The 24,605-nt window shown below is 37.4% G+C and overlaps 2 protein-coding genes across 11 annotated transcripts in view; one reads left to right on the top strand and one right to left on the bottom strand.

Moving 5' to 3' along the window:
• The window catches only part of LOC143899154 (uncharacterized), a 146,122-nt gene that overhangs the window by 94,898 nt on the left and 26,619 nt on the right, over nucleotides 1-24,605 (bottom strand). The window contains exon 2 of the mRNA XM_077409173.1: nucleotides 19,568-19,607. Coding sequence (XP_077265299.1) covers nucleotides 19,568-19,607 — 40 coding nt within the window. The remainder of the gene's footprint in view (nucleotides 1-19,567; nucleotides 19,608-24,605) is intronic.
• LOC143899034 (thyrotroph embryonic factor) overlaps nucleotides 1-24,605 on the top strand; it is a 70,216-nt gene that overhangs the window by 25,615 nt on the left and 19,996 nt on the right. For 3 of the 10 annotated variants that reach the window (XM_077409025.1, XM_077409041.1, XM_077409049.1), the window contains exon 2: nucleotides 5,826-5,855. The exons of 5 other annotated variants lie outside the window; for them this stretch is intronic. In XM_077409025.1, the coding sequence (XP_077265151.1) occupies nucleotides 5,826-5,855 (30 nt within the window). Of the gene's footprint in view, nucleotides 1-5,825; nucleotides 5,856-15,323; nucleotides 16,856-24,605 lie in introns of those variants that run through there. 2 more of the 10 variants (XM_077408995.1, XM_077409021.1) reach the window with 2 other exon arrangements.

Genomic DNA, 24,605 nt, shown 5'->3' with positions numbered 1-24,605 from the left:
AATTATTCTGCGCTACCTCTTGAGACAATCGAGTTTTGTTAATTTAAGTTATATTTTATTACCGTATAGATACTCATATATTACTGCTTCTGCGGTCTTTCGAATTTATTTGTTTTCAAATCCAATCACATAGGAATTGTATTATTTGCCCGAGTTTATCTCCGGAGAAAAATTTCTAGAATGTATGTATGTATCGAGACGACTACCGCCGTGTTTATCCGAGAAAAGCTACTGCAAATGGAAATAGCCGTTACGGGCACAATAACATTGTGGCATTATTTTCTCTCTCATGGAAATTCGAGGTAATCCCGATATCGAAATAAACAGCAACGTCCATCACGCGGAGCGACGTAACACGGAAACTGTATCTAATCGCGCGCGATTTCCATCGACAGGGATTCTTTTCGCCATGTCGTTCTTTCGCACATACTTTTATATTACTCCGTTATTCAAATTGCGTCTTGTCCGATCGGTTTTGAGATGCACGAGAGAATAACCCTATCTTTCACAAATGGATCGCGATCAACGTCATCGTAAAATTTCTTCCGCGGTTGTGTATTACGTTTTGCTTTACACTTTCACGTACACATACGCTCTTTCAAAAAATTAAAATTAATACGAATTTATCGACTTAATTGCATCTAGTATATCTTGATTATACAGTATAGAATTTATTAAATCTAATGGGACGTAAAAAACATTAGACCATATATTCTATTTTTATGAAGTTATAAATCATGTATAGAATAATGAATAAAAGACTATAGTGATTAGATCAATACCAATTCCAAAATCTTAAAATTGTATTTTTGTTTTATTTTCTCGGTAATTTTAAATTTGTAAATTCTCGCCTTTAATCTTTTAATATTAAGAATCAGATGCGTTTAAAAGTAAATGATTAATGATGAATAGCTAACGACGGTCACCGTCAAGAAAGTAAACGGAATGAAAATGCTACTGCACGAGGAGCTCGCAATGCACGATGAATTATATGGTGATCGCTTGATTACCGAGACGACATTGGAGGAGACGCGGTAACGTAAATCTATCTGCCGTCAGAACGCAATTACGGTAACTTCTCGCACAACGCGGCATCGCGTAAACTGCGCGTATGAGCGTATGACTTATTATTGTTTCTCCGCTGTCATGCACTTTGTATGTACGTAGGCATAACGAGTACGTGGTACAGGGATTGGGCGGACACATACGTGACAAGTACCGAGGAAAGGACTTGTTCGTAAAAGCGCAATATTCTAGTTTACACAATTAATTATCTTACGGCGTGTTAGGCATCCGTACTTTATTCATACACCACGGATTTTTCAGAGTCGAGAGAATCGATAAGTCAATGAGATTCAGCCGATGTATACATGCGCAAGAAAAGTGCAAAGTTTTCATCTCTAAAAGAAGCGTTAGTTGCAAAGATAATTATTGATATAATAGAAATATTTAAAGAGAGAGAGAGAGAGAGAGGAGAGAGAGAGAGAGCAAAACATATGACAAGTTTCGATGTAGAAACGAAAAGAAATTTAGGAAGGAAAATATTACAAACGTTGAGAAAAAAAGCTCCGATGTGGGATATGTGTATCAAAATGCATTTATTCGTACATAACCCATCATAAATAACTAAAAGCTATTCTCGAACATTATAATTAAAGTTAATGAAGATTTAACAGATTTTCTGCCTCCTAATCCTTTGTCTTAAAAGAGATGAATCTCAATTTAAAAAATCTTGCTTTATCCAACAACAAACGAAACGTATTCGCGAGAATATATATACTTCTGGATTACTAATTCTAATAACCGGTATAAAAAAACAATAAAAAAGATCATTATCGCCGTAATTATACTTCCTTCCTGCAAACACTAATCAGAACGGAATTACTTGCGGATTGCTGGTTAGATTCTTAATAAGCGCAATTTCGTCGTTTTTTCTTCTCATCCATAAGTATATGCATCGATGAAAAATCGCGAGATTTTCTGTCGTGGTCATTGTGGCCGTTTCTATCTTGTTATATGGAAAAAGATCGAATCGAAGGTTTGCGGAAAAGAGGCGGACTAAGAGAGACGAACGAGACGACGACGAGGGGCGTAACGACGTCGCGAGAAATGGTGGAAGCGGCGAGGGTAGAAGAGTCAGGAGGCTAAAACGGAGGAGGAGAAGGAAAGCGATTACTACGACGACTTGCGTATCCTGCGCGCCAGCTAGCTCGGTTAGAAATAAACAGCGGCCGCTGGTTATCCTGAAACGTTGCATTATCTGTTGCAGCGAGATGGAACGTCTTGGACAACGTCCTTGAGCGCGGAAACGCACCTTAGATATCGCGGTGATACCATAGGCCATAGGCGAGCGGAAAAATCAACGAGCTAAACAAAGATCACGCTTGTGCCATCGTTTAATTTTGTTCAGAATTATTTAGTGCGCGAATTGTTCTCAATTTACTCTACAAAAATCTGACATCGTATGTCCAGTATTATTTTTCAAAATTTAATTTCTGATTGTAATTTAGTGAGAAAGGAAACGCAATATTTCTTAATAGACAGTTCGCTTATGCTTATATGTATTATTTAATTATATTAAAAACATAAAATTATATATATCTATATGAAAGATTATACGTGACAGGCCCCATAATATCGTACAAGATTTTAATAGCGTATTCTGAAGATTAATTAGAGTCGGAAATCGAGATCAAAAGTTTCTGAATTATAAACCATCAAAGTAGTATTAGTGCGTATATATATTGTATATATATAACGCGTATATACTGCAAAATTAAGATAAAATTAGCGCGTTATAAGATATCAGTAATCACATTAGCACATGTTTTATTAAATAACTTACTAGCTATGCTATATAACTGCAGTAAAATATTTCCTTTCTTTTATTCATATACTTGTGACATAATTAAATTGAAAAACAAATATATTGTTTTCTTGCACCAATTTATACGATTTATAATTCCGGGTAGATATAGCAACAAATTCATGAGATGTTAAATCGTAAGAAAAAAATAAGAAAGTAAGTGAAAGTAAAGAATAAGTACTCACCCTACGGTGCTCCGCTGTCACTCGATGCCTTCCAGATCTCCTCCTCCTCCTCCTCCTCCTCTCATCGTCAGTTCCTTTGGTTGCACAACACTCGCGAGATACGGTTAATCGCGAACATACACTAATTACAGACGATCGCGCGTCAATTTTAAACTTCCGCGACGTTAATTACACGCGACGCCTATACTCTTTATTGCGCTGAGTAACTCAAAAATCCCGTACTTATGTATGCGAGTCTCTAAGGGAGTTTATTTTGACACCGATACGGTGCAACAAATAAAATCGAGTTAAGAGGCGATTAAAATATGATAAACTGTTTGAAAATCGAGACTTATATCCACACGATGTTTTAGGCGAGTGATAAGCAATTTACATTATATACGCGAAATACTCAAAGCTCGCGACACGATGTATATGTATATCGTAATCCAAGTATCATTAGATAAATCATTGTTCATCCGTAAATATCGTAATATAAGAATAATAAAAAAAACTGCGAGATACAGTCGCCCTAATAATAGCTAGTGCTTCGATATGTTCACAGTATTACAGTTTTTTACAGTAATTAATTAATCGCTAAATGTTCATAGAGTATGATTTTGTTTCGAGAAGTAGTAATAACGAGTAATGTAATAACGAAATGACTCGGGCTACTACTTGCTCGTTCGAGTGTCAATGCACGAATGATAGCGCCGCGCCGCGTGGCCTTGCGTATATACATTTCGCCGCGTCGTACGTGGCACAAAAAACAAACATCAAGGTCGCGCGCCAGCTGATTACCGTTACGTTTTCAAAATACTTTTCGGGAGAAAATAACTTCTCATAGAATATTCCATTACTTGCATAAATTAATTATTAACAAATGATCGACACTTGCCGCGGTTTTCCGTTACGTTTGTCGATCGATCTGCTTTTCCGTCCGCGCTCTGAATCTGAAGCGTTACGATATGCAATATAACATTTCCCATAAAAACCTATGTTAAAAATGCAGTTAGTTTCATGACATTTTAATATGTTGTTCTGGAATGCAAAATAGAATTATGTGAATTTTTTGGAAATTTTTCACCGTCCCGTTTTGAAAAAAATCTAATCCAAAAATTGTATTTTTTAAATTTTTGGAGTAGATTTTTTTCAAAACGGGACGGTAAAAAATTCCCAAAAAATTCACATAATTCTATTTTGCATTCCAGAACAACATATTAAAATTTCATGAAACTCTGCATTTTGTTGTAGCCATCGAACCTCCTTAAAATGCACTAAATCGTATGGTAATCGTAAGATATCCTTTTTATAATTATATATATGAAATATACATATAATTATATATAATTTGTCTGAACAAGGTATTTCAGTGTCTTAACGAAGGTCTATTTTAACGTTGAACTTGTTGATACCTTTATTAATTAACATCGTTCTTAGTGATTCAACTTTATTACAAATGACCTGATACCTTTTAAACGAAAAGTTTCAATTATTCCGATTTATTTCAAATTATCAATATACACATATATACAGCTGCTTCTTTTTCTCTGTTATTTTCTTACGCAATCACAACACTGTAAAAGCACGCTGCGCGCTTTTTTTCTGAGTAACTGTACGTAGCTTAATTATTATTTACCATTGGCCGATATCATTAGCAAATATTATTAGAACAAAATATGCACAAACGTTAATTAAATTAACGAAGAGCCTCAATTGTCGTAAAGATCTTATTATAATGAAATTAACAGAGGTGAAAATAGAAATTGAGTATATTTCTAATTATTATATCATACTTGAAATTATTATCAATTACCAGAGCTTTATAACAATATTTTACCGTAAATGCAATTATAATAGAGATGTGACAATGTAACGAATTTACCCCTTATCATTAGAAGTGTATCTAATAGCTTCGACAAGCATAAAAACACTTTAGACAAATAACTATACCCGGTTATTTGTCGTGCGGTTGCATCAAACGTTTTCATCCTTGCTGTAATTACCGTTGATGCTTATACCGTATAAGATTGTCGGCGCAAACCGATGGTGCATCAATGAATAATTAATAATCGCGAATAGATATATAATTGCGGCACGTGCAGGCGGCGCGACAGAACGTGCCTGTCGCCGTGTGTCGGTATCTATATTCTCTATTCGCTGTTTTATAAATAATGTCTGAAGAAAAATAGTGGGGTGATGCGCGATCACCACCGACCTTAAGGTCGGCGGAATCCGCCGTGCGGTGCGATGCGGAGAATCCGAGAGCAGGAAAGTGGCCGCGGGCGCGTGGGCCTGGATGGGCAGGGCCCCGGGGTCAGGGATCACCGGGCGGCGGAAAAGAACCTGGAAAATGTTCCTGCAGAGCGAGAGATACTCTATCTCTCGGCTCACATAATGCGCAAGTGGGAGGCTGCACGCATACGCGTAGAGAAAGAGAGAGAGGGAGAGAGAGAGAGTGCACGCGCGCTATGCGCTCATCCTCGTATGCACCGCGATGCGTGCAATCTCCGTGAAAGAAAGGGACCCTTTTGTCCGCTCTTCTTTCCTCCTCGCTTTATTGGGCTTTGTTTTACTTCGCCTCCACCTCCGGAGAATGCGATTCGTTGCGCCGCGGACGCCATGTGATCTTCGACACACGCGCGAGTATATAATGTGTCGTATATAATGCACGTAGAATCAGAGAGAGGAAGAGGGAAAGAGAGAGAGAGGAAGAGGCGGAATTCGCTTAGAGATTTTTCTCTTTTTATTTTCATGACGTTCAAATAGCAATACTATAATTGTATCGTTTTCAGGTGACCCCATGATAACATCCTCTCTGAAGGGTAAGTGACCATCGATGATTTTTTTTTTACTTTGCATATCCCCTACCGAAGGGTCCACAAAAAGGATTCCCGTCGCGAAGTGTTGGTCCTCCCCCCCCCAAAAAAAAACCGACAATACGACAAGTCGCTCCCTTTTGCATGCGTTTTATCAGTTATGTTATACGTCCACGCTTCTTATATACTACAATACTTTTGTAGATTGTAGAAAAATAGAAAATTCGATTATGCAGAGCAACAAATAGCCGATTATTTTTTAAATATACCATTTTAGAAAAATGACAGTTAACACAATAAAAATATATTAGGTATTTTAGCACATAGTCCAAGAAAATCATACATATGCGTGATACTCAGTCATTATTTCTCTAGAACGATATTTGTAAAATTGGTTTGTCGAGATGATCAAAAAACAAGCTTAGCAAAAAATGAAAGGTACAATTGTACCGCGAATAAATAAAGAATTCGTAGATTGAGCAGATATCTTGGGCAGTTAGAACGGCGGATAAATTATCATCATGCAGGTGTACAACAGAGTCAATCGACGTATATGCGATATTTCGCGAGAAACACGAACAGTAAGGGTGGGAGAGAAGCGGCATATATGCGAAGAGTTGCCCGGCCTTGTGATGTCACATCCTGTCATGTCTTTATACCCACTCACGTTACGATAGTCACAGAGAATATGAAAAAAAATCTCATGCATACCTATAAAATATTATTCATTCTTTACGTCATTTTCAAATCGTGTTTTGAGAGACAAATAATGTTAACCATATGCGACGTTTTTTTGCAAAACTTCAACATTTTTCGAAATTGTTTTTAACCATTAAACAATGAAACCCGAAATAAACAAGAAATGATTTTCTTCCACCGTTTTTACTTTTTGTCAAAATTTGTATGAATATATAAGCGTGATTTTAGAATTTTGATACATTAATTATGTGATATTTACTTAATAATATTTATTTTTTATATAATATAATTTGACATGTCTCGAATATATAATAATCATTCTCTGTAATAAAATGCATTTTGCATTCAAGCGCCCAAATCGTTCTGTTATTTTATTATTGTACTTGTCGTTGCCATGATTTCAACCATTTTTAATAGCCTGCCAACACGTGTTCACGTCATGGCTATTCGAGTTGAGATATAATCAATCATAATTATGATATATGTACATCTTTGTTTCTCATCTGTTCTATCGTACGATGGAAGTACCTAACTTTCAATAGTAATCTCTAATCTCTTTATTGTTGGTTGATTGATTAGTTGTCGAGTATAGAGTTTGCGTTGCTTTTAAGGTACCAATCGAAAGAACGTTTGGCGGCTGAACTTTTTTGATAAGAATACATATATATATATATATATATATATATATAATCTCTAATAAATCTTTTTTAATTTTTTGACCTACATGTTGTTTTAAATTGATCCCTATTTTTTTAATTATAGCTATAATTCGACATTTATATTAATCACAATCGACAGCACGGTTCTATATTTTATTCGAGATTTTCTGCGAGATATAGCGTGCATTCCGGATAAAGAGCAGTCGACGCGTGGAAGTTTCGCGTGTCAAGGATCAACCGAAGACGAGTAATAATTTTGTTTTTTATTTCATTGCTACACGATTTGTGCCGTAAAGACATGCAAAAATCACTTCACGCTAATTAAAGTACGATATTTATTGTTGATGAAATCATTCGATTCGTACGCGAGAAACTTTTCATTTCAAATATATGCTTAAAAAATTGATTTTCTAGAACAGCTGAAAATGTTAAATATCATATTCTTAAAAATGCAAAATTAGAAAAGGTCCTAACTTTTATAAAACTTCTACTGATATTTCTCTTATATTTTTGATTGATACATTATCTTTTGCGCATGAAGCAATTTCACGGAACGGCCGAAAAAATTTACGAGCATATACGATTATGTAATCTTAAGACAGTTCATCCTACGTATCTATGAAAGATTAATATCGCATGTCGACATCGTATGACACTCGTACCTTTCCTCATGGAGTTCGGCTCGCGATAATTACGACCGAATTCTGGCGCGGATGCATTTAATAATAATGGGTTTTAGTGAAACGCGTGCCGGTGACATGGGTAAACAACGCGTTCGTCCTGGCTCGAATCAGTGGAGAAAACGGTGCGCAATGTACTGTCGCTCATATATATACCGTCGATTTATCCTTGCGTGAATGATCACATTGCTTTCAGAATGATCACGGTACTTTCCTCTTCGTGCGTCAACTATTTTAATAATCTGCGATTGTTGAGCATCGATTACTGCCGATAACTGCATTGGATAATTGAGTCGTGCAGAGAGAAGAACGAATGTAGGTATCTTTGAACGAAAATGGATTAAATGCAGACTACGATATTTGAAGTAGCATATTTTTGACATGTTTTTTGAGAAAAAAATTGATTTTTAAATTCGTTTCAAGTGATTGATCGATCTTGAAATTTTCTTGCAGTAATGTTTTGCACGAACTCGCGAGTTTCTTTGTCGATCTTTCTGGTACTATTAATTTCAAAATCATTATCGATACGACTACTGAAAGATATAATTAATCAAGACGGCCTTAATTCAGCTATTGAGCATGCTGTCGTACTTTTTCCCCGATTACATAAAATATTTTACGTATCTGTCCGTGATCAAAATACCATTGTAATGAATATTCATAGATACAGGAAAAATAATACAAGCAATATTTATGTTCTTACTTAACGCTAATATAATTATTCATGAATTACTAATTAACGAAAGCCTGCTATGTCAATAGGTTATCAGTGTTTGTCCTGTGTTGCTAATCGCAATTGCTTCCAGTATAAATTATTATATTAAATATACACCACGACTTCTCTCTCTCTGCAATTGCACGATCTCTTTCGACGTCGTATACGTAGAATCTTACGCGCAAACCTCCTTTTGATCTGACGGCTTCGAGCCCGGTTCAATTAACAGCTGACAAGCAGATGTTAGCGGCATCGCGGAACATTTATGTCAAAAAGATTATAAAAGCTTCGCGTGTAATTTCAACGTGCCTGCTGCGCTTCTCTAAGACGACGATGTACTGTGAGCACGTGCCGGGACTCATTGGATTAGTAAATAAAATGATAAAAGATCAAGCAGTTTAAATAATCAGATGTTGCTTAAACGGGCCATGTGCGTGAATCGTTGACAAATTTGATAGCGATAATTGAATCTGTTTTCTTTTGGATAGATAGACTGCGGCGAATTAATTACAAGAAACCGATAAACTCAATATATCTCTTCTTTTTCGTGCACTCATCGTGCATAAATATAATAGGAGATATAAATTCGAGATTATGCTTTCTTGGCCGCGGTTTTAACGTATTTTAAAAGTATAACGAATTAACCCATTGGCTGTTTAAGAGAATTTTACTATTTGGGCCAAAAGTGTGTTGAAAAAAAGTTTATCGAATTATTATGAAACTTGATACCCTTATGTTTTTTGGGTCTCTGAATCCGAATATGATGTCAGATTTACAAAATTCAAAATGGCGGATCCAATATGGCGGATCAAAATTACAAAAAATGGTCTGATTTTCATCAAATTTGGTACCCTTATGTTTTTTGGGTCTCTGAATCCGAATATGATGTCAGATTTTCAAAATTTAAAATGGCAGATTCAATATGGCGGATCAAAATTACAAGAAATGTTCTGATTTTCATGAAATTTGGTACCCTTATGTTTTTTGGGTCTCTGAATCCGAATATGACATCAAAAGTCTAGGTAAGTTGTAAATTTTGAAATTTTTATATTATATTAAGATCTGATACCAAAAAACTTAAAGAATCCAAGTTTAATGAATATCAATACATTTTTTATAATTTTAAAGCGCCATATTACATCCGCCATTTTTTAATTTTGATGTCATATTCGGATTCAGAGACCCAAAAAACATAAGGGTACCAAATTTCATAAAAATCAGACCATTTATTGTAATTTTGATCCGCCATATTGGATTTTGAAAATCTGACTTCATATTCGGATTCAGAGACCCAAAAAACATAAGGGTACCAAATTTCATAAAAATCAGACCATTTATTGTAATTTTGATCCGCCATATTGGATCCGCCATTTTGAATTTTGTACATCTGACTTCATATTCGGATTCAGAAACTCAAAAAACATAAGGGTACCAAATTTCATAAAAATCAGACCATTTTTTGTAATTTTGATCCGCCATATTGGATCCGCCATTTTGAATTTTGTACATCTGATTTCGGATTCGTAATCAGCGACCCCAAAAACCCCCGTGTAACAAGTTTCAAGCAAATTCAAAAAGTTTTACTTTGTTTTTTCTACGTTGCGGCTATAGACGTCATACGCACTCTTGGCCACTTTTATTTTTGCGGCTATAGCCGTCATCGACAGTTAAGGGGTTAAACAAGGACTTTTGCATGTATTCCAAATACAGATGTCCTAAATTTTGATATAGTTTTAAGAAAAGGATTGCTTATTATGTCGAATCTTTTTATTCCTATATTCGGGGACCCGCGAAAACGATTCAAACGAACACATCGGAAAACGATTGCGGAATAAGTTACTATGGGATGCATGAGTACCATCGGACGCCGTCGGCCGTCGGTCCCGCGTCGGTATCGGCCACACTTCCACCGGCAATCAATTCGAGCGATAATGAGTACGTGTTGACTTACGTAGACGTGCAGTTGGCAGTTGAGTGTTTGTGGTAGTGTCGAACGGATGCAAAATATTGCAAAGTTATCGCCAGGATCCATTCGGGTCCCTGTCATGTACGTTGCATCCGCGTGTGCGAAAGGTCGCGAACGAAAGTACCGCAAACGGTATTTACCGAAAGGTAATAATTAATAAACGCGCTGCCGCTTCCAGGTTCATGATTCGTACCACAAGCGCTTGTACGCGAACTTCTTGGTTCTCTAGCTCTTCGTGGATCAACCATATAGGGATTGATTCCGTTGCAACGCATCGTTGGACGCAATGATCTTAGAAGGGTTATCTAATGCAGATTTTGTTTCAGTTTTAATGCGATATGCAAATCGAACATATCAAGGCGACAGAAAACGATGAAGAGAAGAAAAATAAATTCTTGAATGATTATTAATACAAATATCTAGGCCATTATAAGTATGATTAATTATGTTGACATTATTTTATCTGATAACAGATAGAGAGATTTATGTTACAAATAGTCACACATCGCGTTTGTAGATCGAGAATTTGTCAAGTATTTTAAAATAAAAGCAAGAATATCTAGTTAGTAAAAGATACATGAATCAGGGCATAACAGTAATGCACTGCTCTGTAATTATTCATTATTAAAAGAGAAAAATAAATTGATGTGTTGCTTTGATGTACAGATACTATTATTATTAGATTATGAGTATCTTTCACCTTTTCTACAGAGACGATATATGACCAAGGATCATTTCAATTCAAGATAAGACTTCTTAAGAGATTTGCAACTTCAACATTATTTATATTTATATTCCTGAAAATCATCAAAAGAAGATTGAATTAAATTTACGATATTAAGAAATTTAAAAAAGCGTTAGGTATGTACTCTGCATACATTCTTTACACGTTTCTTTATATGGTAATAATTAGTAAAACAATCTTTGTGAATATATGGGAATAAATGTATGTATTATAATTTCTTCGTCGTTTTCTATGTCAGAAAGTTGTGAAATACACGACTTACGCAATAACAAAAAAGTAGCGATTAAAAAATAGCTTTCATTGAATGATCAAATCTATTTTTAATTAGTGAAAAAGTGGAGCATGCGTTCAATAAAAAAAACTTAAAACGACTGTGCTTAAAAAATTGTTGACACTCGTGCTCATTCTTAGGTAAGATAAAATATACTATTTTTAATCTACTAAAATTGAATTGGAACTAGAATTACACAAAAATGCACACAAGGCTGAGCGAATTAAATTATACGAATATCAAAAGCAAAAACGATAAATGTGGGGAAATATACTTATTGATACGGTGCGCTCATGCCGTTAAGGCGATGATACATTAATATGAGGCTGATATAATTTATATGTATTTATCGATGCATATCTAATATGTCAGAAGGTTTAATGTATGGCAAAAACTTAGAAATTACTCGATCGGAAATTTAGTTTATGAAAGATAAGAAAATCGAGCATTTCTTGTGCCGCATTTTGCGCTATTCTCATCGTCAGTTTAAATAGAAATATCGAATAACTCTATTACCGTATTCCTCGCTGCTAAGAGATTAATTGATTTGATACTATAGTATCTCAACGACAGTAGATAAAGTGAATTGGCTAACGAAGAAGGAGCGTGCCTTTTCACGCGTTCCGCTTTTAGCGATTGAATTATTAGTCGTCGTATTCACGAAAAGAAGTGTGCGTCCTCTGAAAAGAACGCACCGGAGCCAAGAAGGCAAAGGCAATCCACACCCGATTCTGCAATAGTGGCGAGAAGGAGAGAATGCACGCCTAGGAGAAAGTAAGTCGCCGAAAGTTTCGTTTTCACATCTGGCCCGGTCCTAAAGCGACCGGTTCCGATATTCTGATCCGATCCGCGGAACGTTGCTTCAACCAGATTGCGAAACTGGCGGCTATCGAGATTCGGACTGAAAGTTACCGGAATCAATTGACTTCCGCGTTTCAGCATCTCGTTAGTGAGCAATAATGACTAAAAATTCACTTTATGACTGACTTGGGAAAATTGAAAAGGATAATTTCAACTAAAACAACATGCACGTTATGAGATATTGGATTATAGGTACTGTGATAAATCAATAGCATCATCTGCCTCCTCCTAGCACGAATCAAAGATGGGAGTGAAAGGGTCCAGAATCAACAGGTTGCTCGATACTCGTTTTAGTTCCCGACCGACCTTTAGCCGGAAAGCTGCGGCGTCTTTGCTCGCATTAAGATCTCTCAAGCCAAATAGAATGTATAAATACGAACAATGTTAAATCCATTGCGTACACAAACAGCATTAAAAATATTTTTTAGATTAAAGAGAAATAGAAAAAATAAATTATTCAGCAAAGCAACTGATTAATTGTTGATAGAATTATTTCAATTTTTGCGCAGTAATTAATGTGCAATAAATAAAAATTTTAAATTTAAAGTTTAAAGTTTACGATAAAGTTTACTTGTTTAAATTTTATATCGCAACTAATTTATAATTTTATGTGTAATAACGTTGATAAGTATAAATATGTACGATCTTTCTTTCTTTCTCGAAAGCAGAATTTAAAATATTTAATGTCAAAAATGTATTAATGTGTAATTAAGTCGAAAAACATTTCAGTCGAAAAATGCCGAATGTCTATAACGAATCTTTCCAAAATAAACAAAAGGATAAAAAGAGAGGAATGGAAAGAGAGAGAATGAGGGAACTAAAAACAAAGCAAGAGATATAAAAAGAAGTACGGTGAGCAAAGAGGAGAAAGGAATCCTTCCGTGACTCGCGAGAGTTCGCAGGTCTCTCTTGGTTTCCGCGTTCGCACAACAGGCATCGCGTCTACCGGACCGGTTCTGGTGATTCAGAGCCTCATGCCTTCACTACGTAACTTATGTCGAGCCCTCCCGCACTCTCTTTTTTCTTGACTCGAGTGGCGTACGATCATCACGAAAGAAGAATAACCGCGATCAGTATGATTAGCTGATAAAGATAACTTTACTTTAAATGGATATAAAACCCGGAAAGAGAGTAATTACTTCGACATTAAAAACTATAATTTTTACGTTTTCTATTATACAAAAAACTTAATACAATAAAAAGACTTATTGCTTGAAAAAGAACTGGAAAGCATTTCTGTGTGAAATTGTTTTCTGGGATCTCCTGATAAAATTCGCATAAAGAGAATTCTACAGACTTTTAATGTAGATAAATAAATTGTAATTAAGCGTGTTATTAATTCGTGAGAACACCTTCTATTTTACGATGATTCTATTTTTTGGTTCTTCAATTTCTTTCTTGCCTCAAAATTTTTCCTTCATCGTCGTCTTTCACTAAACTACGCTCAACTACAACTAACTGCCGACGCTTCCGTGTTCAGCGGAGGTAGAACAGAGATAGCGGGATTCTTTTTGGATCCTGCCCACGAATGTCCGACCCTGATGGCCCTGACCTAAAGCGAGACACGCTTTCGCGCGTTATAATGGCCGCCATACGGAACATCTTTGTCTTTTCGTTCACAACATTAAATTCGGATATTAAGCGGCTACTATTGTTAGAATTAAAAAGATTCTTTTCTCTGATTTCATTTGAATAAATCTTTAAGATATTTCAAACGTACATAAAGAAATCACTTTGTTGCATCATTCGGAGTATTTTGTATAATTAACTCTATAAATCACCTAATGTCCATATATATATCATTTGATAACGATCATAATCTAATAAAAAAAATCGGTGACTATGTCGTTTCGAATGATCGCAAAGTGGGTTGCTCTAATGACAGAAAACACTTTATAGACCGTATAATCCGGAAATCAGTAAGAGTTTCTATTTTTATCGGCATTAAAAGGCGTGAAAAGTAATACGGGCAGCTGACGAAAATCGGAAAGTGAATTGACCGACCTCGTTATGTGTGGAATGACATACTTCTTCAAGCATGTTTCAACTGACCGATCTGTGAAATTAACGATAACGGACGAGCGTTCCTGCGCTCCTTCGCTAAGTAAAATCGAAAGTGGCGAAATACCACAGTCGAGGCGAGACGAGGAGATAGCATTTCAGTCTGGTAGAGAGAGGTGCATTTACTTGGAAGGGGACATAGCTTCCTCTTCTACTGTACATGATGCTGACGAGGATATGACACTAAAACTTTAAAGGCAAGGTGGATGGCATCGATGTTTGTTTGCCAATGAATAATCGTGCGTTTAAAAACACAAACATCTTTCTAAATAATGTCTCACAGCTTAAGAATCTCAAGACGAAGAGTGGAGGAATAAGATCGGAAAAAGAAGTACATAACACATCAGTCTACATAATTAAAAACGGCCGGAGCATGAAAAGTGTTCGAAACGTAGCAACTAAATCGTGAATAAAAGCTCCCACGTTGTTCTTCAGTGTCCGATAGTCTGGAACCAGGTATCGAGAGAGGCGATAAAGTAAGTAGAGACGGAAGGCAAGCCACAGACAGGACAAGTGAAAAAGTGCGGCGCGATCAGCCGGAGCGCGCAGGCAGGCAGGCAAGCAGGCCAGGTAGACTAGAGGACGGTGGCGTTCTCCAAGCGGGAGGAAGAGGCCTAGGCCTAGATCCTAGAAACTGAACAGGGACGTCGATAGAGCTGGTGCTCGCTGGCGTAGGAAGGAGAGACGTCGTCGGCGAAGCGAAGAAGGAAGAAACCGCAGCAGCGTACGGCGGGTGTGCGCGCTCGCGCTTTTGCGCGACGAGTGGGGTCAGGTTTCAGATGTATAGTGGGAGGTGAGGGCGGGAAAAAGCGGATGTTGGGGCGGAGGAGAATGAGACAGAGTATCGGCGGGCACGACAAAGAGGGAATGAGCCTCTCGATCGGCGTGGCGCTTGCGACTCAGTGTCTTTCCGGACGCCACACGTTTAAGACACGCACGCGAGTTTCTCTCTCTCTCTCTCTCTCTCTCTCTCTCTCTCTCTTTCTCCCCAACCTCTTCCTCTCTCCTTCTCCCTCTCCCTTCCTGTACCACCCTCTGCCCCTCTCTCTCTACCTCCGTCTATGCTTGCCCGGACGCCCGTTCCTCCGTCTTCCTCGCTCCGTCCTTCCTCGTGCTGTCTCTCTGCGCTCACCTCCAGGACGTTGAGGCACATCGTCCGTGCCCTGCCCCCTCTCGCCAGGCATGGAGTGGGACCAATAGGAGCGCCGCTTCCGGCAACGATGGTGCTCCAATCGGCACACGACGCCGACGGATAGACGCTGACGAGAGGCGATTTTGACAGTCGACACTGTGCTACTCTTAGCGTTCGCGGTTTAATCGCGCACTGGACTTAGTTTGAGTCTGGGATCCTTGTGATTCGTGAATCGAAGCAGTGTCCTCCGCAACGTGGTCACCTTGCGAGCTCGCGTACGCATCAGTCTGACAGCTCGCGAAAGTGTTTCTTCTCATTTTATTCATTGGATATTGGATTTTCTCAGTGAATCACAATCGTTTCGATCCTATTGATTGTGAGTGAGTGCACCAATGAAAATTTTCTCATGTCCAGCCTACTGATGGTGAGACAAGAAGATTAATAGCGATCACGTGGTCGAAGAAACAGCGATCCGTTTGGAAAACTCGTCGGGATAATTTGATCGAACGAACGCTCGACGATCGTGGAAAATTCCGCAGCTGGTCCATAGGATAGATTCTAGAAGCATTCCCAGGGAGATTCCCGCCTTCGGCATTCAAAAATAATCATATGTTTGCCACGACTCGATGCGCTCGCTTCTGGAGAGTTTACTCGGAAGCGGGCGGACAGCCTCGGTGATCAATAGCCCACAATAGGTTCGAGTGATTCTCTCACTGATACATACAAATATCGTGTTGTTCCTTTCGTCGTGAACGTCCCCCTGTCGCAAATGCGAGCGCGTCGTCCGTCCCGGCACAAGTGAAAGGGAACCTCGGAGGACTTGTCGTTAACCGCGTTGGACATTGCGGGGGGGGCGGGGGGGACCGTAAGATACCGCGAGAGTAATTAAATGCGCGCGTGAGATAATCGGATGAGCTGCGCTATGGAGTATCAGCAATTGGCGCCACCACCGGTACCGGCTGGGGTGCTGCACACCCAGGCGCACCATCCTCCACCTCAGCATCAGCAGCAGCCGGTGCAGCCGCCGCAGCATCCGCACATCGTAGTCGCGCCGGCTCATCAGCAGCCGCAATCCCAACCACCGCCACCACCCCTGCCACCGAACTCCCACGGACACCAAGTGCATCCGCCGCTCCCGCCCATTCACGAAGACAGCACCAGTTCCAGGTGGTCCCAGTACCAGCACTTGTGGCGGCAGCATCATGTTTACATGAACGGTAGGCATGCATATCACAAATTGGAACTAGACAGATACGCCGTTTCCAAAATAAAAGATCGATAAGATGTATCGTCGATCGATGTGTAACCTTCTCGCTCGTCGAGAAATTTTATTCGGCTAACTGTGTGAGTGGAAACTGAAGATGTTTTTTCATAACTAATGATTATGAATCAAACTGTGTAATGCACGTATATCACTTGGAAAATCGCCTATAGAAGTAGTGGCAGTGTAGAGAGGGAGAAGTCGCCGTTCAGTAGAAACGCCCACCTGTTGCTTACGTTAGCCAGCCTACACTCGATCTGCGACTACTGCACGATGATCAACACGGAATCGTTCACGTGCGTTTGTTTCATCCGCGATGTATGAATCGAGAATTTCACGCCAAAAAACGCGTTCGATTAATAATAGCATTTAAAAAAGATAGATTTGAAAGTTTTAAACCTTCTTTTTAGTTTTTAGAAGAAACAAACTAGTTACAAACAAACCGAAGAGATGTATAGACAAAAATTGACGGTTTGAGAAAATAATTGCTCGATAATAAAAGTGAAATAGAAATATATATTCTCGTAATTAATTATTCTTAATTTCTTAAAAATTTAAATAATGTATGATCCAACAAAGTGTATTCGTTGTAATGACTGTCAACCGCGTCGTTGAGAATAAGCCGCGTCTTTTACCTGCATCGTTTATCGCGAAACATATCTGTTAACTAGGCGGGTCGGGTTAATCGAACATGGAGCGTGAATGAATCATCCATCTCCATGTATGTAAACGTGTGAATTCATCTATGCACCTATCCTAGTTACGGCGGATTCGACTCAAGGCTCTTCGCATTTGCATCCTCCCACGTCCTCAGCTCGTTTCGCTCCTGCTCGTGTTTGCGTTCTTCTTTCTTTCTTTTTCTTGTCTATTCATCGCTTTTTGTCGCGTACAAGTAGAAAATTTCCGTGGAGAAACTATTATTTTTATTCGTACACGCTCTCAAGTCGTACCAACGTCGGATTCGTTTCTATATTTAATTCCCATATCCATTATATTTTTAACGCCAAGCGCATGTATGACATTTGCGCAAACAAATCAGATATTTATACTCGGCAAAAAACATAAAAAAAGTAAAATATTCACCGTCCATGCACGTTGTGAATATTTGAAAGAATACTCGTTGCAAATTCATTGGACGATCGATAATACCTAATGTTTGTTCAATAATCAGTAATTTTAATAAATTATACTGATAAGTAAAAGAAGGGTCCATAAAACTAGTAAAAAATCGATTTATGCAGATTATTTTTTCGTTCTAAACTTTGCCGGTTTATGTTCACAAATTAATGGTCAATGTAGCTTTTGACTGCACGATTGTCGGAATGGCGATACTCGTGTCCGCGATATTGTCATCGAGCACAATAGATTAGAATCGCATTTTAGGATGTACAATACGAAGGATGGGTTAGTCTATAGCCTCACCTAGTCCCAAAGCATATATAGCATTGTATTGTTAGCATCGTAATAGCGACAAATTCATAGCTTGAAATTATACTTTTTGCGAAATCCGCTAATCACGTTGTTATCTAAATTTTATAATGCATAAAATGTATTATACGATATGGAAAGAATTGAAAGAGTTGAATTAAGCTTTCAAAAGTTCAGAATAAAAGCATGTTCATATAAACGTGAAATTGATTTTGTATCTTATAGATACAAATTAACAACGTGTATATGAGGAAGAGATTCTTTGTAAATCCGAAAAGTATTCAAGATTTACAAACATATATCATTTATAATATTTTTAGATTTTATGCAAACGTAAAATTATGAACAAAAATTAATTCTTTATCCAAGTTAAAAGTTTCCTCGAGAAGTGACATTTTTCGCAACCATCATTTTAAACATCATTTTACTTAAAACCTGTTAGCTTTCCTGATCGATAAATTTTCCTCATAAATTCGCGTTTTCATTATCGATGTATCTAGTTTATGAATATTAACACTATGAATATTAACATGCCTTTTAGATGTTCGAACTGATTATAGAAATTATCAGACATAAAAGCCGGCTAGCCGTGACGTAAAGTCGACAATCTTGTCGATATTAAACCACATCTCCGACTATATACGAGCGGAGTTTCCGAGTTAACTCGCGCACCGACCTACGACCTCGAGATATCTCCGTTCTCGACCTTGATGATGCTCCGATTATTGCTTTAAGAATTTTTCGCAATTTTTATGAAAACGAATAAGATATATTTTTTATATCGTTGTAATAGAGACATTTTAGAAGATCGCGCAGTAAACCAAAAATTGTTTGACAATGAGACACGTACGCGAGAAAGTACATACTCGTATTTTCCTTAATATAGGCACGCACCTACTGTGTAAGATCCTATGCACGAGGTCTGGTGTACTGTTGCCTCGCATGAGCACGCATATCGTTCACATGTATATATCTCGATAAAACAGGTGAAACTATAAAGTATCATGTGCGCGCGTACGTAAATATATGCGTACACATATGTGAGACATTTTTTTTAACGCGCCGATATATATACCGTTGGACAATAGTACGTGCACGTTGCGGAGTGCATTCAAAGCACGAGTGCAATCCACGTGCTCCGCCTTTTAAAGAAGTCGATACGCGAAATCCGATTTCGCGGCGCCTATATGTCACAATCGCTAGAGGCGATTATTCGGGGATTATTTCATTATTCACTCACCATTGATCCTTGAGGTTCCGATGAGCGTTTGGAGACGGTCCTGCAACAAAAATTATTTATTAATTAGATATCATTGATCATTATTCGAAGATGCACGTAAAAATACATATTTATTGAATTATTTGATACATATACACGCGCGCATACGTGCAAGCACATGAAAGCATTGAAAGCTCTCTTCCTAAGTCATATTACGTAATCAAATCGCAATGAATTATCGCGACGTAGCGAAAGCCAGACGCGTATTCGTTTTACATTAACTGACTAATAGCTAACAACTGACGAATCGTTTTTATCTTCTTCCAGGTAAGTTTCACTTGCGAAGCGGTAAGTTAAGTCAGGTTCCATGTGAAATCGATCGTATCACATCAGTATCGTTTACGTATCATTTACTAAATAAAATAGAGACTTTTTTTTCGGAATTCGTCAATTATTAATTGTTATTCCAATTAAATTGTTGATACAATCGAATGGACGAAAATGGCCTTCGATGGACTCGTGATTAGTCAAGTGTTAACTACACGGTAGGTAGGTAATAATTACACTGGCGCCATATGTCAGTGCCGAGATAACAAACAATTTTTCAACGGGACAGAGAAAGCGCGTTGTGCAAACTTCTTTCCGAGCCATTCGTGCAACAATATTGCGACGAACTGCGAGAATTTTAAATCGAAAGACTTCGAAGTTCATTATTGTATCGCGATTGTACTTACAGATAAAATCGAAATCGCGGGAATCCGGTTACTCAGATTACCGGGAATCTATATAATTAGCTAATAATTACTGCTTCATCACTAGCATCTAATAATTGACTAACGAGATGTGACATATGGAATTAGATATTTTTTCCAATATTAATATATCGAAATATAGAAAACTGATAGTAATAAAAATAAATAATACTATTTGCGATTCTTCACGTAATTACGATTATTATAATAATTGCCGTTCGGTGTAATTTATATAAAGAGAAAGAGATTATTGTACTTTTCTTGAATCATCGTAAAAACCGGAATGCATTTCCGCGAGTTCATCTTCTGAGCTGAATTCGAGCCGAATTGGAGAACATGCCTGACACGCGTGTTTTTTTTTTGTATTGATTGCACGTGCGTGTATTCACCATAACCAAACGTTAATGATAAAGACAGTAAATCGGTTTTTGCAGACGACCCGATACCGACGACGTGATTATCGAGCCTCCTTTTCGAGACCTCACTGATAAGCTTTTTTCTTATTCTTTTTCTGTATATAGTCGACTTCAATAGATATATAATGTCAAACGTATAGTGATTAACATATCATTGTAATATGTGAATTCCAAGATGCATAGAATCCTAATTATAATGATCGTAATCTAAATACTTAACGACCAATCGATGCAAAATCCGCGAAATCCCGTTATTATTCAATCGTTCAAGGTTGCATTGCCGACTAGGTCAGCAAGGCCACGGTTAAAGATTGCCTTTCGATAGTTATCCGATCACTGGTATCATTTGAAATGTAATATGCAATCGAACTATCGAGCGCGTGTAAAAAGTGTTAAAATTCTTCCGTGCACGTGTGGGAAATTCATGCTAGAATATAAATAGGAAAAAAAACAGCGGATAAGAATATTTGATCCTATTCCAACATATACTCATCGTTCTTCTAGAATTCTCTGATTTTATTTCAACGTTATTTAATTAAATAATTTACCGAAACATAGATTTCAAATCCGCTATGAGTTTCGTTAATCGAGTCTGTCGGTCAAAAATCCCAGCGGGGAAGTTGTAATTTCGCGATTGCAATTTTCACATATGCCGTCACGCGTAGGAAAAGTGCTCGATCTCACTCGTCGACGTCGCGAGACTGTTTCCATCGCGCAAACCTAACACCGTGGAAACCTGGACTATTCAGCCTTAAACCCGGAAGACAGCTGGCGTTGCGCACGGTTCTCGACTACGTCGTCATCGTTGCGTAGTCGTCATCGTCGTCGACGTCGTCGACGAATGTCCAACCGTGCAGGCTGTCGGAGAAAGTAATCACGTGCCATTCTTAGGAATAGACACCTTCGTGCTTTCCGCTAGTACCTCTCATTTATTACCCGTGGAACTTTGTCGCGAGATACATAATTGTTGACGTCCGTATCTCACGTTGCAGGATAGCTTTTACGATATAAATCTAGAGACAACATCACGCGAAAATATTTAAGCTTGAGAAGATGCGAATCATAACTTCGTGCTTCGAATATAATTGTACGATAATAATGAGAAACTTATTCCTAATTTTTCCATCATTTCTAATTCGCGAAGACATGTCGTACGTCCGATGAATGAGAACAAAACAAAAGTCTTAAAATGAAAAGAGCTACCTCATGTCACTAATTATAATGTTCTCTTCATAGCAAAGTAAATTACGAAAGTGAAATCGTCGAAAAAATTTTTAAAACTTCCTAGATGCGTAAGAATACAAGCAGACAACCGGTTTTACTGCTGTGGTCGATGTGAAGATATATTATAGCTCCTGTAGCACCAGGGAGACGAAAAAATGGCGGCTTGATGGTGATCGGCTCTTGGAATCGGAGAACGTCTTATACGATAACACGATCGAGGAATCTTCCCGTTTGGCAACGAAAAAATGTCGCGATTATAAAAGGACGATCTTGTTTGACATAAATACTGTTGATTGCGTTAATACAACCATCGCGAATTACGACGGTGGTTGCTTTTAAACGTTTGAATTCCGTAAGAGGAAGTTAAATATTTTTGTCATAAATAAACGAATTTTTTCGTTGATAGTTAAAATAGGAAGAGTATGATTTATAAATTGTTCTGTAAGTAAGAAACGCCAATTGCAACTTCGTAAATTGTGAACTTAACATGAGATCTTACGCAGGATTATGACTTTCATATTCTTGATACAATAAAATAGCAATAAAATAAAAAAATCTTATTCTTGCTACTGTTGCTCATTTAGAAAATTAAATTTGACTGAATATCTGCACATACGCATGATTTCCACAAGTAAAATACAATCGACAAAATCGGCGTAAGAATAATTTAATATAACGCAGTGATATTAGTTAACATAATTAAGTAATCTTCGTACGTTAGTAATATAGATAAGAATCTTATGGCATCCGAAAGATTATAATTTCTTAATGCAGTAAATGTGATAGTAAAAATTATTTTATGTTATACGTTAAAGCCGTGCTCACGTGTATGTATATAAAATGTTGGGAAAATGCTACAAAATAGTGCAGAAACACACGAGACATATGAATGAATTAAGTATGTAGGAATTCGCGTGCGCCGCCTTTTTAATGGACGTGGAAATAGTCAATGGGGGATTTGATCTCATTAACCGGCCAATATCACCGTGATCAGACGTGCAGCGTTGGTTAGTAGAAACGGTGTTCAACCTACCTGAGCTAAAACTAGTTCTAGAGCGCACTTTATAAATCAATGATAAATTCTCAGCCGAGCGATATCCCAAGGTTTCACGGCGTGCGGCGTATTTCGCGTGTCGATCTCGACAAATGTTAATGTCGCTAACTGTTATATACTACGATAAATACATGATAGATAACAACGTATAAAAATTTAGTGGAAATAATTAAGTGACGAGAAAACAGCGATAAAATTAATCGAATTGAAAAAAGTATTACAAAGAGTACAAATTGACGTATGACTTTGAATAATAAAATCTTCCTTAAGTTTGAAAAATTTTGATTTTAAATCTTATTATTTGTAAATTTTATGAGAGCTTCATTTGATGCATAACATAAAATGTGATTTTAATAAAATGTAATAAAAGTGTTGCGACGAGCACATATATGCAAAAGATTGCGAACAGTTGCGTCGCCATTAGTCTAGTTTTTTTTTTTGCACGATGTTGATCGACAAGAGAGGAAATCTGCTGCTAATCCTGTCTATTAATCGTTATTACAGGCTGTGCGCGTTTTTTCTATGCGAGAAACGGAAGATACTATGATCCGATACGTCAGAACTGGACAAACGAGCTAGGGCAGAACAAACTCGCGTTAAATTTACTTGCATGATGTGTACAAGTACAGGTATATAATGTATGCACTTATGTATGTGTCATTAGTCTCTATTATCTAAACGTTTTTTAAATAGTCCATTGAAACGAGATAAGAACGTTATAACACAAAATATTTTCCATGGAAATAGCAACATGTTTTATACTAGAATTTTCATTATGTATATTAAACATAAGAATGTGTGATTTGTATATTGTGAAAAAGTGACAAATCGATATATAGAAGCTCAACGAAAAAATACTCTATATTTGAAAGATTTTAATTTCTCAGGCAACTAAAGTTAAATTTGGAATTTGAGCGAAAGGGTTTGCTCGTCCCGAACCCTTTTCCCCAGTCCCCTTCAATAACGTGCGTTCGAAAAGTAATTTAAAGACGAGTTTCTCTTTTCGCGCAGGAAAAAGGAACAAATAAAGAACAGGAGAAAGAAAGGGTCGCGCTGTTTACGAGAGAAAGGCGAACCGTCAGAGAAGCATACGTACGTGCGTGTTCGTATGAGACATATGCCCGCGGATATACGCAATCGTTCCTGCGTCCCCGTTATTTCGGTGAAAGTGAAAGTCATGCGGCACGCGACTTCCTACTCCGATCAAGCTTGCTAGACAGATAATTTGTAATGCGACAGAGCCTTTTAGAAACGGTAAAATATTTTAGGGAATCATCGTCGGGCATTAAGGTCTTTTTCGCAAATTGCGATTTCAGGTGTCCTCAACGAATAAGAGAGAGAAATAATGTTTTACATTTAATAAATAAATTTTCCATTTTACAAATATATTTAGTACTTTGCTATGTTCTATATTTAAATGTATCTCTCTCTCTCTCTCTCTCTCTCTCTCTCTCTCTCTCTCTCTCTCTACTTTAATCTAATTTTCTAAATTTTTTGTATGTGGTATAGTTATGTGATATATACTTGAGTAATACATGTTCTCTTATTAATAGAAACAACGTACAATACAGTAATAATTAATCCTTAATGTCGAAAATAATTAAAAAAAATAA

The sequence above is a fragment of the Temnothorax americanus genome, unplaced genomic scaffold (assembly GCF_048541705.1).
Source record: "Temnothorax americanus isolate GAGA-0224 unplaced genomic scaffold, ASM4854170v1 Scaffold10, whole genome shotgun sequence".
Lineage (NCBI taxonomy): Eukaryota > Metazoa > Arthropoda > Insecta > Hymenoptera > Formicidae > Temnothorax > Temnothorax americanus.
This window is presented reverse-complemented; position numbering and strand designations above follow the sequence as displayed.